At 48.3% G+C, this 17,471-nt stretch overlaps 1 protein-coding gene across 8 annotated transcripts in view; it reads right to left on the minus strand.

Moving 5' to 3' along the window:
- Positions 1 to 17,471, minus strand: part of mtus2b (microtubule associated tumor suppressor candidate 2b) — a 161,160-nt gene that overhangs the window by 29,471 nt on the left and 114,218 nt on the right. For all 8 annotated transcript variants that reach the window (XM_055880799.1, XM_055880798.1, XM_055880797.1 and 5 more), the window contains one exon: positions 10,869 to 11,065. In XM_055880799.1, the coding sequence (XP_055736774.1) occupies positions 10,869 to 11,065 (197 nt within the window). The remainder of the gene's footprint in view (positions 1 to 10,868; positions 11,066 to 17,471) is intronic.

Consider the following 17,471-nt stretch of genomic DNA (forward strand, 5'->3'; position numbering starts at 1 on the left):
AAAAAGCTTTTGACTCAATTTGGCATGAGGGTCTGCTATACAAATTGATGGAAAGTGTTGTTGGGGGTAAAACATACGACATTATAAAATCCATGTACACAAACAACAAGTGTGCAGTTAAAATTGGCAAAAAACACACATTTCTACCCACAGGGCCGTGTGGTGAGACAGGGATGCAGCCCCACCCTCTTCAACATATATATCAACGAATTGGCGAGGGCACTAGAGCAGTCTGCAGCACCCGGCCTCACCCTACTAGAACAGTCTGCAGCACCCGGCCTCACCCTACTAGAACAGTCAGCAGCACCCGGCCTCACCCTACTAGAACAGTCAGCAGCACCCGGCCTCACCCTACTAGAACAGTCAGCAGCACCCGGCCTCACCCTACTAGACCAGTCTGCAGCCCCCGGCCTCACCCTACTAGAACAGTCTGCAGCACCCGGCCTCACCCTACTAGAACAGTCAACAGCACCCGGCCTCACCCTACTAGAACAGTCAACAGCACCCGGCCTCACCCTACTAGAACAGTCTGCAGCACCCGGCCTCACCCTACTAGAATCTGATGTCAAATGTCTACTGTTTGCTGATGATCTGGTGCTTCTGTCCCCAACCAAGGAGGGCCTACAGCAGCACCTAGATCTTCTGCACAGATTCTGTCAGACCTAGACCTTGACAGCAAATCTCAGTAAGACAGTTGCCGGGACCACAAATACAAATTCCATCTAGACACCGTTGCCCTAGAGCACACAAAAAATATATATATCTCGGCCTAAATATTGTCACAGGTTACTTCCATGAAGCTGTGAACAATCTGAGAGACAAGGCAAGAAGGGTCTTCTATGCCATCAAAAGAAACATCAAATTTGACATACCAATTAGGATCTGGCTAAAAATACTTGAATCAATTATAGAATCCATTGCCCTTTATGGTTGTGAGGTCTGGGGTCCGCTCACCAACCAAGAATTCACAAAATGCGACAAACACTAAGATGAGACTCTGCATTCAGAATTCTGCAAAAATATCCTCCGTGTACAACGTAAAACACCAAATGATGCATGCAAAGCAGAACATTTGAAATGTCTTTATTATTTTTGAACTTTTGTGAGTGCAATGTTTACTGTTAATTTGTATTGTTTATTTGACTTTTGTTTATTATCTAGTTCACTTGCTCTGGCAATGTAAACATATGTTTCCCATGCCAATAAAGCCCCTTAAAGTGACATTGAAATTGAATTGAGAGAGAGAGAGAGAAGGAGAGAGAGAGAGAGAGAAGAGAGGAGAGAGAGAGAAGAGAGGAGGAGAGAGAGAGAAGAGAGGGGGAGATAGAGAGAGAAGGAGAGAGAGAGAGAGAGAGAGAGAGGGAGAGAGAGAGAGAGAGACAGAGAGAGGGAGAGAGAGAAGGAGAGAGAGAGAGAGAGAGAGAGAGAGAGAGAGGGAGAGAGATATAGAGAGAGAGAGAGAGAGACAGAGAGAGAGACATAGAGAGGGGGAGAGAGAGAGAGAGAGAGAGAGAGAGAGAGAGAGAGAGAGAGAGAGAGAGAGAGAGAGAGAGAGAGAGAGAGAGAGAGAGAGAGAGAGAGAGAGAGAGAGAGAGAGAGAGAGAGAGGAGAGAGAGAGAGAGAGAGAGAGAGAGAGAGTGCATGTGACAGGAAGAGAGATACATAAACAGCATAACCTAATTTGACTCATAGCATAACTCTCATAGCTAGCCAACTCTCATCCTAAGCAGCTAGATACAGTACACTCTATCTCTCTCAAATTCAAGCTGCTTTATTGGCATGATAAATATTGTGTCAATATTGCCAAAGCAACAATGTATACAATATACATTGTAAAAACATTAGAAAGAATAACAAATAATAATATAAAATGGTGGTCTCTCTCTCCCTCTCCCCCTCTCTCTCTCTCCCCCCCCCTCTCTCTCTCTCTCTCTCTCTCTCTCTCTCTCTCTCTCTCTCTCTCTCTCTCTCTCTCTCACTCACGTACAAACAAAAATGCAGCCAGCTAAAGTCCTGACTGAGGAAGGATGCACCTGTCTGTCTATCTGCTGATAGAAGCTGCTGGAAGCTGTTTACCGTGCGGTCCAGCCAGCGGAGGTAGTGAATAGAGCAGAAATGACCCATAGCACACTGATTCATCCACACTGCTGCTAACGCTGCTGGGGTGCAGCACACACCCAGACAGATAGAGAGGGAGAAAAATAGAGGAGGCAGAAGGAAAGTGCAGAAGAGAGTAGGGGGAGGGGAGAGATAGAATAGAGGGAGGTAGGGACGCAAAACAAAGAGGGGGGGGGGAGAAGGAGAGGAAGGATAGAATGAGGCAAAGAGATGGAAATAGAGGGAGATCTTGGCAGAGAGAGAGAAAGGAATAGATGGGGAAGAAGGGAGGGATGGAGGGATGGAGGTATGGAGACAGGAGAAACGTGAGGACTGAAGAGCCAGCCAGCCTCACCTATTTTCCTGCTGTGTCCCATCCGATCGCTCTGTGTGATCTCTGCTGGAACAAAAGACTACTGCCAAAGTAACAGGGTTGAGCACCGACTCTTGTCTGTCTGTGTGCCTTAGCCTCGTGTAACTCGCCACCCCCTCACACACATGCGCACACACAGATACACACCGGCTTACCCATGTCTGTCTTAAGACAGAACAGAGAAGAGGGAGATGGGGGAGGAACTAATCAATAACTAGCCTATTTACTGGCTTTGCACTTCAACAGGGAACACCTACACGTTTACGTAATATCAGTGAGTACACTCACACGTGGATCTTTCTTTAAAAATAGTCAATGTAAAAAAATGCACGCGCTCACACACACACACAAACACAAAGAGAGAGGAATTCCATCTCAGGGGACGCAGTCCGGTTGAAATGCACTTTACAATATGGTACACATAATAAGCTGCCCTTATATCCTCCCATTCAACCCATCCAACATCAACCAGCCTCCTCTGACTACCAGCCCATCCAACATCAACCAGCCTCCTCTGACTACCAGCCCATCTAACATCAATCAACCAGCCTCCTCTGACTACCAGCCCATCTAACATCAATCAACCAGCCTCCTCTGACTACCAGCCCATCTAACATCAATCAACCAGCCTCCTCTGACTACCAGCCCATCTAACATCAATCAACCAGCCTCCTCTGACTACCAGCCCATCTAACATCAACCAGCCTCCTCTGACTACCAGCCCATCCAACATCAACCAGCCTCCTCTGACTATCAGCCCATCCAACATCAATCAACCAGCCTCCTCTGACTACCAGCCCATCCAACATCAATCAACCAGCCTCCTCCTCTGACTATCAGTCCATCCAACATCAATCCACCAGCCTCCTCCTCTGACTACCAGCCCATCCAACATCAATCAACCAGCCTCCTCTGACTACCAGCCCATCCAACATCAATCAACCAGCCTCCTCTGACTACCAGCCCATCTAACATCAATCAACCAGCCTCCTCTGACTACCAGCCCATCTAACATCAATCAACCAGCCTCCTCTGACTACCAGCCCATCCAACATCAATCAACCAGCCTCCTCTGACTACCAGCCCATCCAACATCAACCAGCCTCCTCTGACTACCAGCCCATCTAACATCAATCAACCAGCCTCCTCCTCTGACTACCAGCCCATCTAACATCAATCAACCAGCCTCCTCCTCTGACTACCAGCCCATCCAACATCAACCAACCAGCCTCCTCTGACTACCAGCCCATCCAACATCAACCAGCCTCCTCTGACTACCAGCCCATCTAACATCAATCAACCAGCCTCCTCTGACTACCAGCCCATCTAACATCAAACAGCCTCTTCTGACTACCAGCCCATCCAACATCAATCAACCAGCCTCCTCTGACTACCAGCCCATCCAACATCAATCAACCAGCCTCCTCTGACTACCAGCCCATCTAACATCAACCAGCCTCCCCTGACTACCAGCCCATCTAACATCAACCAGCCTCCTCTGACTACCAGCCCATCTAACATCAACCAGCCTCCTCTGACTACCAGCCCATCTAACATCAACCAGCCTCCTCTGACTACCAGCCCATCTAACATCAATCAACCAGCCTCCTCTGACTACCAGCCCATCCAACATCAACCAGATTCCTCTGACTACCAGCCCATCTAACATCAACCAGCCTCCTCTGACTACCAGCCCATCTAACATCAATCAACCAGCCTCCTCTGACTACCAGCCCATCTAACATCAATCAACCAGCCTCCTCTGACTACCAGCCCATCCAACATCAATCAACCAGCCTCCTCTGACTATCAGCCCATCTAACATCAATCAACGAGCCTCCTCTGACTACCAGCCCATCCAACATCAATCAACCAGCCTCCTCCTCTGACTACCACCCCATCCAACATCAATCAACCAGCCTCCTCTGACTACCAGCCCATCCAACATCAACCAGCCTCCTCTGACTACCAGCCCATCTAACATCAACCAGCCTCCTCTGACTACCAGCCCATCCAACATCAACCAGCCTCCTCTGACTACCAGCCCATTTAACATCAATCAACCAGCCTCCTCTGACTACCAGCCCATCCAACATCAACCAGCCTCCTCTGACTACCAGCCCATCTAACATCAATCAACCAGCCTCCTCTGACTACCAGCCCATCCAACATCAATCAACCAGCCTCCTCTGACTACCAGCCCATCCAACATCAACCAGCCTCCTCTGACTACCAGCCCATCTAACATCAATCAACCAGCCTCCTCTGACTACCAGCCCATCCAACATCAATCAACCAGCCTCCTCTGACTACCAGCCCATCCAACATCAACCAGCCTCCTCTGACTACCAGCCCATCTAACATCAATCAACCAGCCTCCTCTGACTACCAGCCCATCCAACATCAATCAACCAGCCTCCTCTGACTACCAGCCCATCCAACATCAACCAACCATCCTCCTCCTCTGACTACCAGCCCATCTAACATCAACCAGCCTCCTCTGACTACCAGCCCATCTAACATCAATCAACCAGCCTCCTCTGACTACCAGCCCATCCAACATCAACCAACCATCCTCCTCCTCTGACTACCAGCCCATCTAACATCAACCAGCCTCCTCTGACTACCAGCCTCCTCTGACTACCAGCCCATCTAACATCAATCAACCAGCCTCCTCTGACTACCAGCCCATCTAACATCAACCAGCCTCCTCTGACTACCAGCCCATCCAACATCAATCAACCAGCCTCCTCTGACTACCAGCCCATCCAACATCAATCAACCAGCCTCCTCTGACTACCAGCCCATCTAACATCAATCAACCAGCCTCCTCTGACTACCAGCCCATCTAACATCAATCAACCAGCCTCCTCTGACTACCAGCCCATCCAACATTAATCAACCAGCCTCCTCTGACTACCAGCCCATCCAACATCAATCAACCATCCTCATCCTCTGACTCTCAACCCGTTCCAACAACCTTTCATCCATCACACTGTCAAACAGTGGTACAACCAACCAACCAACCAACCAACCAACCAATCAAACAACCAACCAACCAACCAACCAACCAACCAGACTAGGAACCAGACACAGCTCACACATTAACCAAGACACAAGCTAAGTAGCACAACCAACAGCATTGAAACAGAATATTTATTCACAGTACGGCTCCAGAACATTACTGTGTCTCAATTCCATGATGCATAACCACAGATCAATAACCACAGATCAATACTAATGCTTTTAGCAACAGTGGTGCTGGACTACAGGGGATGGGTGAGGAAGGGTGAGGGTGGGAGGGGGAGGGAGGATGGGTGAGGAAGGGTAAGGGGGAGGGAGGATGGGTGGGGAAGGGTGGGAGGATGGAAGAGTGAGCAAGGGTGAGGGACGGAGGATGGATGGGGAAGGGGAAGGGGGAGGGAGGATGGGTGAGGATGTGTAAGGGGGAGGGAGGATGGGTGAGGAAGGGTAAGGGGGAGGGAGGATGGGTGAGGATGTGTAAGGGGGAGGGAGGATGGGTGAGGAAGGGTAAGGGGGAGGGAGGATGGGTGGGGAAGGGTAATGGGGAGGGAGGATGGGTGGGGAAGGGTAAGGGGGAGGGAGGATGGGTGAGGATGTGTAAGGGGGAGGGAGGATGGGTGAGGAAGGGTAAGGGGGAGGGAGGATGGGTGGGGAAGGGTAAGGGGAGGGAGGATGGGTGAGGATGTGTAAGGGTAGAGGGAGGATGGGTGAGGAAGGGTAAGGGGGAGGGAGGATGGGTGGGGAAGGGTAAGGGGGAGGGAGGATGGGTGAGGATGTGTAAGGGGGAGGGAGGATGGGTGAGGAAGGGTAAGGGGGAGGGAGGATGGGTGAGGATGTGTAAGGGGGAGGGAGGATGGGTGAGGATGGATGAAGTAAGGAAGAGCAATGGGAGGGAGGGAGAGAGAGGTAGGGTAAGGGAGGGTGAGGTGAGGAGTGAGGAGGGAGGAGTGATGGGGGGAAGGAGGGAAGGAGGGAGGAGTGATGGGAGGGAAGGAGGGAGGAGTGATGGGAGGGAAGGAGGGAAGGAGGGAGGAGTGATGGGAGAGAAGGAGGGAAGGAGGGAGGAGTGATGGGAGGGAAGGAGGGAGGAGTGATGGGAGGGAAGGAGGGAGGAGTGATGGGAGGGAAGGAGGGAGGAGTGATGGGAGGGAAGGAGGGAGGAGTGATGGGAGGGAAGGAGGGAGGAGTGATGGGAGGGAAGGAGGGAGGAGTGATGGGAGGGAAGGAGGGAGGAGTGATGGGAGGGAAGGAGGGAGGAGTGATGGGAGGGAAGGAGGGAAGGATGGAGGAGTGATGGGAGGGAAGGAGGGAGGAGTGATGGGAGGGAAGGAGGGAGGAGTGATGGGAGGGAGGAGTGATGGGAGGGAAGGAGGGAGGAGTGATGGGAGGGAAGGAGGGAGGAGTGATGGGAGAGAAGGAGGGAAGGAGGGAGGAGTGATGGGAGGGAAGGAGGGAGGAGTGATGGGAGGGAAGGAGGGAGGAGTGATGGGAGGGAAGGAGGGAGGAGTGATGGGAGGGAAGGAGGGAAGGAGGGAGGAGTGATGGGAGGGAAGGAGGGAGGAGTGATGGGAGGGAAGGAGGGAAGGAGGGAGGAGTGATGGGAGGGAAGGAGGGAAGGAGGGAGGAGTGATGGGAGGGAGGAGTGATGGGAGGGAGGAGTGATGGGAGGGAGGAGTGATGGGAGGGAAGGAGGGAGGAGTGATGGGAGGGAAGGAGGGAGGAGTGATGGGAGGGAGGAGTGATGGGAGGGAGGAGTGATGGGAGGGAGGAGTGATGGGAGGGAGGAGTGATGGGAGGGAGGAGTGATGGGAGGGAAGGAGGGAGGAGTGATGGGAGGGAAGGAGGGAGGAGTGACGGGAAGGAAGGAGGGAGGAGTGATGGGAGGGAAGGAGGGAGGAGTGATGGGAGGGAAGGAGGGAGGAGTGATGGGAGGGAAGGAGGGAAGGAGGGAGGAGTGATGGGAGGGAAGGAGGGAAGGAGGGAGGAGTGATGGGAGGGAGGAGTGATGGGAGGGAGGAGTGATGGGAGGGAGGAGTGATGGGAGGGAAGGAGGGAGGAGTGATGGGAGGGAAGGAGGGAGGAGTGATGGGAGGGAGGAGTGATGGGAGGGAGGAGTGATGGGAGGGAGGAGTGATGGGAGGGAGGAGTGATGGGAGGGAGGAGTGATGGGAGGGAAGGAGGGAGGAGTGATGGGAGGGAAGGAGGGAGGAGTGACGGGAAGGAAGGAGGGAGGAGTGATGGGAGGGAAGGAGGGAGGAGTGATGGGAGGGAAGGAGGGAGGAGTGATGGGAGGGAAGGAGGGAGGAGTGATGCCTTTCCAGCATCAGTGAGACTAAATACGTTCAGCCATCCAACTGTAATCTGATCACTATCTCTTCCATGGGTGTGGCCAACCTCTGGCTCAGAGCCAATGGGGAAGAGACAGTGAACTGTGATTGTGACATCTTTAAGAAGATACAGTACAAAGACAAAGCATCAAAGCAGCTCTCAATAGATTTTAAATTAAAACCAATAGCAAAATCCCACAACTACAAACCTCGCGCATCTGGCACTCCAGGCAGACGCAAGCAAACACTCAAAGTACTTTAAATGTCAAGTATCCTTTAAGTAGTTTATGGGATGGCCAGCGGCGTCAGTTCAGCTAACCCTATGGTTAAATGGGGTGTGTAGAAATACAGCTAACCTGGGTATGGCTAAATGGGGGGTGTGGAAATACAGCTAACCCTATGGCTAAATGGGGGGTGTGGAAATACAGCTAACCCTATGGCTAAATGGGGGGTGTGGAAATACAGCTAAATCTGGGTATGGCTAAATGGGGGGGGTGGAAATACAGCTAAATCTGGGTATGGCTAAATGGGGGGTGTGGAAATACAGCTAACCCTATGGTATGGCTAAATGGGGTGTGTGGAAATACAGCTAACCCTATGGTATGGCTAAACGGGGTGTGTAGAAATACAGCTAAACCTAGTGTATGGCTAAATGGGGTGTGTGGAAATACAGCTAACCTGGGGTATGGCTAAATGGGGTGTGTGGAAATACAGCTAACCTGGGTATGGCTAAATGGGGTGTGTGGAAATACAGCTAACTCTAGGGTATGGCTAAATGGGGGGGGGGGGGGGAATACAGCTTACCCTAGGGTATGGCTAAATGGGGTGTGTAGAAATACAGCTAAACCTAGTGTATGGCTAAATGGGGTGTGTGGAAATACAGCTAACCCTGTGGTATGGCTAAATTGGGTGTGTGGAAATACAGCTAACCTGGGTATGGCTAAATGGGGGGGGGGGGGGGTACAGCTAACCCTGGGGTATGGCTAAATTGGGTGTGTAGAAATACAGCTAACCCTTGGGTATGGCTAAATGGGGGGGGGGGGGGGGGAATACAGCTAACCCTGGGGTATGGCTAAATGGGGTGTGTGGAAATACAGCTAACCCGAGGGTATGGCTAAATGGGGTGTGTGGAAATACAGCTAACCCTGGGGTATGGCTAAATGGGGTGTGTAGAAATACAGCTAACCCTGTGGTATGGCTAAATGGGGTGTGTGGAAATACAGCTAACCCTGGGGTATGGTTAAATGGGTTGTGTGGAAATACAGCTAAACCTAGGGTATGGCTAAATGGGGTGTGTGGAAATACAGCTAAACCTAGTGTATGGCTAAATGGGGTGTGTGGAAATACAGCTAACCCTGGGGTATGGCTAAATGGGGTGTAGAAATACAGCTAAACCTAGTGTATGGCTAAATGGGGTGTGTGGAAATACAGCTAACCCTGGGGTATGGCTAAATGGGGTGTGTGGAAATACAGCTAACCCTGGGGTATGGCTAAATGGGGTGTGTGGAAATACAGTTAACCCTGGGGTATGGCTAAATGGGGTGTGTAGAAATACAGCTAACCCTGGGGTATGGCTAAATGGGGGGTGTGGAAATACAGCTAAACCTAGTGTATAGCTAAATGGGGTGTGTAGAAATACAGCTAACCCTAGTGTATAGCTAAATGGGGGGTGTGTCACGTTCGTGAGAAAAGACGGACCAAGGCGCAGCGTGTGTTGAGTTCCACATCTTTTAATAAAGTGAAACTTCTAAACAAACCAGAAAAAAAAACAACGAAACGTGACAGAGTCAGAGTCGCCCTCCTGTCCGGAGCCGCCAGAGTCAGGTGTGAGGGTCCCCAGTCCGGGGCGAGGGTCCCCGCTCCAGAGGCGCCACCTAAGTGGGCCAAGCCTGAGGTAGAGCGGGGTCCACGTCCCGCACCAGCGCCGCCACCGCAGATAGATGCCCACCCAGACCCTCCCCTATGGGTTTAGGTTTTGCGGCCGGAGTCAGCACCTTTGGGGGGGGGGGGGGGGTACTGTCACACCCTGACCTTAGAGATCCTTTTTATGTCTCTATTTTGGTTGGTCAGGGTGTGAGTTGGGGTGGGCATTCTATGTTTTGTGTTCTATGTTTTCTATTTCTGTGTGTTTGGCCTCAATCAGAGGCAGCTGTCTTTCGTTGTCTCTGATTGAGAACCATACTTAGGTAGCCTTTTCCCACCTGTGTTTTGTGGGTAGTTGTTTTCTGTTTTGTGTTGCTGCACCAGACAGGACTGTTTCGTTTTCATTCATTCTCTTTGTTATTTTGTTTAGTGTTCTGTTTAAATAAAAAATAACATGAACACGTACAACGCTGCGCTTTGGTCCTAATTCAACAGACGATCGTTACAGTGTGTGTGTGTGTGTGTGTGTGTGTGTGTGTGTGTGTGTGTGTGTGTGTGTGTGTGTGTGTGTGTGTGTGTGTGTGTGTGTGTTTGTGTGTGTGTGTGTGTGTGTGTGTGTGTGTGTGTGTGTGTGTGTGTGTGTGTGTGTGTGTGTGTGTGTGTGTGTGTATGTGTGTGTGTGTGTGTGTGTGTGGCAATAAACCATAAACACTATATAGCTGCTTCATAAACACTATATAGCTGCTTCATAAACACTATATAGCCGCTTCATAAACACTATATAGCTGCTTCATAAACACTCTATAGCTGCTTCATAAACACTATATAGCTGCTTCATAAACACTATATAGCTGCTTCATAAACACTATATAGCTGCTTCATAAACACTATATAGCTGCTTCATAAACACTATATAGCTGCTTCATAAACACTATATAGCTGCTTCATAAACACTATAAAGCTGCTTCATAAACACTATATAGCTGCTTCATAAACACTATATAGCTGCTTCATAAACACTATAAAGCTGCTTCATAAACACTATAAAGCTGCTTCATAAACACTATATAGCTGCTTCATAAACACTCTATAGCTGCTTCATAAACACTCTATAGCTGCTTCATAAACACTATATAGCTGCTTCACAAATATTTTCTTATAAGCAAATTTATAAAGTTTATTACCTTATGGCAGAAGTGTTGTGTAGTAATGGCAAACACTTCTAGTCCAAGAGAAGCCTTCTTCAGCTCAGCCTGCAGAGACAGGAGCTGCCTAGCCTGGTCCTCACAGCGCTCTCTCAGCTTCTGCACCAGGGCACGCTCACACTCCTGACCTCCGACCCCTGACCCTGAACCACCACGATCTGCTGGTCTACCTCGGACTAGAGAGAGGAGAGAGAGAGAGAGAGAGAGAGGTTATGATGGGGAGGAGAGGGGGGAGTGTGGGAAAGAGAGAGAAACAAGGGGGAGAAACAAGAGAGAAATAGAGATTTAAAAAGGACAGAGAGAGATGGAACAGTGGTAGGCCTGATCACCGATAACGACGAGACAGCCTATAGGGAGGAGGTCAGAGTCCTGACTGTGTGGTGCCAGGACAACAACCTCTCCCTCAACGTGATCAAGACTAAGGAAATGATTGTGGACTACATGAAAAAGAGGACTGAGTACGCCTCCATTCTCATCGACGGGGTTGCAGTGGAGCAGGTTGAGTGCTTCAAGTTCCTTGGTGTCCACATCACCAACAAACTAACATGGTCCAAGCACACCAAGACAGTCGTGAAGAGGGCACGACAAAAACCTATTCCCCCTCAGGAGACTGAAAAGATTTGTCATGGGTCCTTAGATCCTCAAAAGGTTCTACAGCTACACATGTACATATTTCCTCAATTACCTCGACTACCCGGTGCCCCCGCACATTGACTCTGTACCGGTACCCCCTGTATATAGCCTCCACATTGACTCTGTACCAGTATCCCCTGTATATAGCCTCCACATTGACTCTGTACCGGTACCCCATGTATATAGTCTCCACATTGACTCTGTACCAGTACCCCTTGTATATAGCCTCCACATTGACTCTGTACCGGTACCCCCTGTATATAGCCTCCACATTGACTCTGTACTGGTACCCCCTGTATATAGCCTCCACATTGACTCTGTACCGGTACCCCTGTATATAGCCTCCACATTGACTCTGTACCGTAATACCCTGTATATAGTCTCCACATTGACTCTGCACCATAATACCCTGTATATAGCCTCCAAATTGACTCTGTACCGTAACACCCTGTATATAGCCTCCACATTGACTCTGTACCGGTACCCCCTGTATATAGCCTCCACATTGACTCTGTACCGGTACCCCCTGTATATAGCCTCCACATTGACTCTGCACCATAATACCCTGTATATAGCCTCCACATTGACTCTGTACCGGTACCCCCTGTATATAGCCTCTACATTGACTCTGTACCGGTACCCCCTGTATATAGCCTCCACATTGACTCTGTACCGTAACACCCTGTATATAGCCTCCACATTGTCTCTGTACCGGTACCCCCTGTATATAGCCTCCACATTGACTCTGTACCGGTACCCCCTGTATATAGCCTCCACACTGACTCTGTACCGGTACTCCCTGTATATAGCCTCCACATTGTCTCTGTACCGGTACCCCCTGTATATAGCCTCCACATTGTCTCTGTACCGGTACCCCCTGTATATAGCCTCCGCATTGTCTCTGTACCGGTACCCCCTGTATATAGCCTCCACATTGACTCTGTACCGGTACCCCCTGTATATAGCCTCCACACTGACTCTGTACCGGTACTCCCTGTATATAGCCTCCACATTGTCTCTGTACCGGTACCCCCTGTATATAGCCTCCACATTGTCTCTGTACCGGTACCCCCTGTATATAGCCTCCGCATTGTCTCTGTACCGGTACCCCCTGTATATAGCCTCCACATTGACTCTGTACCGGTACCCCCTGTATATAGCCTCCACATTGACTCTGTACCAGTACCCCCTGCATATAGCCTCCACATTGTCTCTGTACTGGTACTCCCTGTATATAGCCTCCACATTGACTCTGTACTGGTACCCCCTGTATATAGCCTCCACATGGACTCTGTACCGTAACACCCTGTATATAGCCTCGCTATTGTTATTTTACTGCTGCTCTTTAATTATTTGTTACTTTATTACTTTTTTTGTGTGGTATTTTTCTTAAAACTGCATTGTTTAAGGGCTTGTAAGTCCGCATTTCACAGTAAGATCCACACCTGTTGTTTAAGGGCTTGTAAGTCCGCATTTCACGGTAAGATCCACACCTGTTGGTTAAGGGCTTGTAAGTCAGCATTTCACTGTTGTATTCGGCGCATGTGAAAAGACAGAGAGAGAGAGAGAGACAGAGAGAGAGAGAAAGATGGAAAGACAGACAGAGAGACAGAGAGAGAGAGAGAGATGGAAAGACAGACAGAGAGAGAGAGAGATGGAAAGACAGACAGAGAGAGAGAGAGACAGAGAGACAGACAGAGAGAGAGAGAGAGAGCCTCGGGACAGCCCTCAGAAAATCTGGCCCAACCAAATCATCACAAAACAAAAAGAAAAATATATAACCTATTGGAAAGACACCACAAAAAATCAAAGTAAACTTCAATGCTATTTGGCTCTAAACAGACAGTACATGGTGGCAGACTATCTGACCACTGTGACTGATAGAAAACTGAGGAAAACATTGACTAGGTACAGACTCAGTGAGCACAGTCTGGCTATAGAGACCGGTCGTCACAGACAAACCTGGCTGCCCAGAGAGGACAGTCTGTGCTAACTCTGCTCCAGGGGAGAGGTAGAGACAGCATTGCATTTCCTACTACACTGTGACAAATACTCAGACCTAAGAGCATATTTCTTTCCCAAAATTAGAACTCAATACAAAGAATTTGAAACTATAAAAGATGAAGAAAAAATCAAATATTTATTGGGTGAAAAGCCAAAATGTGCAGTTTTGGCAGCCAAATATGTGTCCTCCTGCCACAACCTGAGGGACAGCCAGTGAAAAATGCAAAGTAATATTGATAATATTTCCCATTTAGCTTAGTTTTGTTTTGTCTTTCATACCAGGTCATATGTCTTCTCAAGTCATATTGACACTGGTCTACTACTGTTGCTTTAATTTATTGTTGTTCTGATTAATATTGTTGTTGTTGTTAATGGTAATCCCATGTCCACTACTACTGTTATTATTGCTGTTGGTCCCACCATTTATTTATATATAAATATATATATTTTGTATATATATACATATATATTTGATTTTTATTTTTCGATATGTATACTTTGACAATGTAAGTAATAACGAACCTACCATGTCAATAAAGTCAATTGAATTGAATTGAATTGAATTGAGAGACAGAGAGAGAGCCAATAAAGCCCCTTGAAATGAATTGAATTGAATTGGGAGAGAGATGGAAAGACAGACAGAGAGAGAGACAGAGAGAGAGAGATGGAAAGACAGACAGAGAGAGAGACAGAGAGAGAGATGAAGAGAGAGATGGAAAGACAGAGAGAGATGGAAAAGATAAAGGCCAATTTCTATTTTACTCTGTTTATCAAAAGTGTTGGAAAAACTTGTCAATAATCAACTGACTATCTTTCTTGATGTCTATAGTATTCTCTCTGGTTTGCCATCTGGTTTCAGGTTATGGATGTGTCACTGCAACCTTAAAGGTCTGAAATGATGTCACCATTGCCCTTGATTCTAAGCAATATTGTGCTACTATTTTTATTGACTTGGCTAAAGCTTTTGATACGGTAGACCATTCCATTCTTGTGTGCCGGCTAAGGAATATTGGTGTCTCTAAGGGGTCTTTGGCCTGGTTTTCTAACTACCTCTCTCAAAGAGTGCAGTGTATAAAGTCAGAACATCTGCTGTCTCAGCTACTGCCTGTCACCAAGGGAGTACCCCAAGGCTCGTTCCAACATAGCTCAGGCAGTAGGAAGCTCTCTCATCCATTTATATGCAGATGATACAGTCTTATACTCAGCTGGCCCCTCCCCGGATGTTGTGTTTTAATGCTCTACAACAAAGCTTTCTTAGTGTCCAACAAGCTTTCTCTGCCCTTAACCTTGTTCTGAACACCTCCAAAACAAAGGTCATGTGGTTTGGTAAGAAGAATGCCCCTCTCACCACAGGTGTGATTACTACCTCTGAGGGTTTAGAGCTTGAGGTAGGACTTGGGAGAATGGCTAGACAGTACACTGTCCTTCTCTCAGCACATATCAAACCTGCAGGCTAAAGTTAAATCTAGACTTGGTTTCCTCTATTGTAAATCGCTCCTCTTTCACCCCAGCTGACAAACGAACCCTGATTCAGATGACCATCCTACCCATGCTAGATTACGGAGACGTAATTTATAGATCGGCAGGTAAGGGTGCTCTCGAGCAGCTAGATGTTCTTTAACATTCGGCCATCAGATTTGCCACCAATGCTTCTTATAGGACACATCACTGCACTCTGTACTCCTCTGTAAACTGGTCACCTCTGTATACCTTTAGCAAGACCTACTGGTTGATGCTTATTTATAAATCCCTTTTAGGCCTCACTCCCCCCATCTGAGATACCTACTGCAGCCCTCATCCTCCACATACAACACCCGTTCTGCCAGTCACATTCTGTTAAAGGTCCTCAAAGCACACACATCCCTGGGTCGCACCTCTTTTCAGTTCGCTGCAGCTAGCGACTGGAACGAGCTGCAACAAACACTCAAACTGGACAGTTTTATCTCAATCTCTTCATTCAAAGACTCAATCATGGACACTCTTATTGACAGTTGTGGCTGCATCACGTGATGTATTGTTGTCTCTATCTTCTTGCCCTTTGTGCTGTTGTCTGTGCCTAATGTTTGTAGCATGTTTTGTGCTGCTGCCATGCTGTGTTGTCATGTGTTGCTGCCATGCTGTGTTGTCATGTGTTGCTGCCATGCTGTGTTGTCATGTGTTGCTGCCATGCTGTGTTGTCATGTGTTGCTGCCATGCTGTGTTGTCATGTGTTGCTGCCATGCTGTGTTGTCATGTGTTGCTGCCATGCTGTGTTGTCATGTGTTGCTGCCATGCTGTGTTGTCATGTGTTGCTGCCATGCTGTGTTGTCATGTGTTGCTGCCATGCTGTGTTGTCATGTGTTGCTGCCATGCTGTGTTGTCATGTTGTGTTGCTGCCATGCTGTGTTGTCATGTGTTGCTGCCATGCTGTGTTGCTACCATGTTGTGTTGCTACCATGCTGTGTTGTCATGTGTTGCTCCCATGTTGTGTTGTCATGTGTTGCTGCCATGCTGTGTTGTCATGTTGTGTTGCTACCATGCTGTGTTGTCATGTTGTGTTGCTACCATGTTGTGTTGTCATGTGTTGCTGCCATGCTGTGTTGTTGTGTTGCTACCATGCTGTATTGTCATGTTGTGTTGCTACCATGTTGTGTTGTCATGTTGTGTTGCTCCCATGTTGTGTTGTCATGTTGTGTTGCTACCATGTTGTGTTGTCATGTTGTGTTGCTCCCATGTTGTGTTGCTGCCATGCTGTATTGTCATGTGTTGCTGCCATGTTGTGTTGTCATGTGTTGCTGCCATGCTGTGTTGTCATGTTGTGTTGCTGCCATGCTGTGTTGTCATGTTGTGTTGCTCCCATGTTGTGTTGTCATGTGTTGCTGCCATGCTGTGTTGTCATGTGTTGCTCCCATGTTGTGTTGTCATGTGTTGCTGCCATGCTGTGTTGTCATGTTGTGTTGCTGCCATGCTGTGTTGTCATGTGTTGCTGCCATGCTGTGTTGTCATGTGTTGCTGCCATGCTGTGTTGTCATGTGTTGCTGCCATGCTGTATTGTCATGTGTTGCTGCCATGCTGTGTTGTCATGTGTTGCTGCCATGCTGTGTTGTCATGTGTTGCTGCCATGCTGTGTTGTCATGTGTTGCTGCCATGCTGTGTTGTCATGTGTTGCTGCCATGCTGTGTTGTCATGTGTTGCTACCATGTTGTGTTGTCATGTTGTGTTGCTACCATGTTGTGTTGCTACCATGTTGTGTTGTCATGTTGTGTTGCTACCATGTTGTGTTGCTACCATGTTGTGTTGTCATGTTGTGTTGCTACCATGTTGTGTTGTCATGTTGTGTTGCTACCATGTTGTGTTGCTACCATGCTGTTGTCATGCTGTGTTGCTACCATGTTGTTGTCATGTTGTCCTGCTGCCATGTTGTTGTCATGTTGTGTTGCTACCATGTTGTTGTCATGTTGTGTTGCTACCATGTTGTGTTGTCATGTGTTGCTGCCTTGCTGTGTTGTTGTCTCAGGTCTCTCTTTATGTAACGTTGTGGTGTCTCTCTTTATGTAGTGTTGTGGTGTCTCTCTTTATGTAACGTTGTGGTGTCTCTCTTTATGTAGTGTTGTGGTGTCTCTCTTTATGTAGTGTTGTGGTGTCTCTCTTTATGTAGTGTTGTGGTGTCTCTCTTTATGCAGTGTTGTGGTGTCTCTCTTTATGTAGTGTTGTGGTGTCTCTCTCTATGTAGTGTTGTGGTGTCTCTCTTTATGTAGTGTTGTGGTGTCTCTCTTTATGTAACGTTGTGGTGTCTCTCTTTATGTAACGTTGTGGTGTCTCTCTTTATGTAACGTTGTGGTGTCTCTCTTTATGTAGTGTTGTGGTGTCTCTCTTTATGTAACGTTGTGGTGTCTCTCTTTATGTAGTGTTGTGTTGTCTCTCTTTATGTAGTGTTGTGGTGTCTCTCTTTATGTAGTGTTGTGG

Source organism: Salvelinus fontinalis, chromosome 24, assembly GCF_029448725.1.
Source record: "Salvelinus fontinalis isolate EN_2023a chromosome 24, ASM2944872v1, whole genome shotgun sequence".
Classification (NCBI taxonomy): domain Eukaryota; kingdom Metazoa; phylum Chordata; class Actinopteri; order Salmoniformes; family Salmonidae; genus Salvelinus; species Salvelinus fontinalis.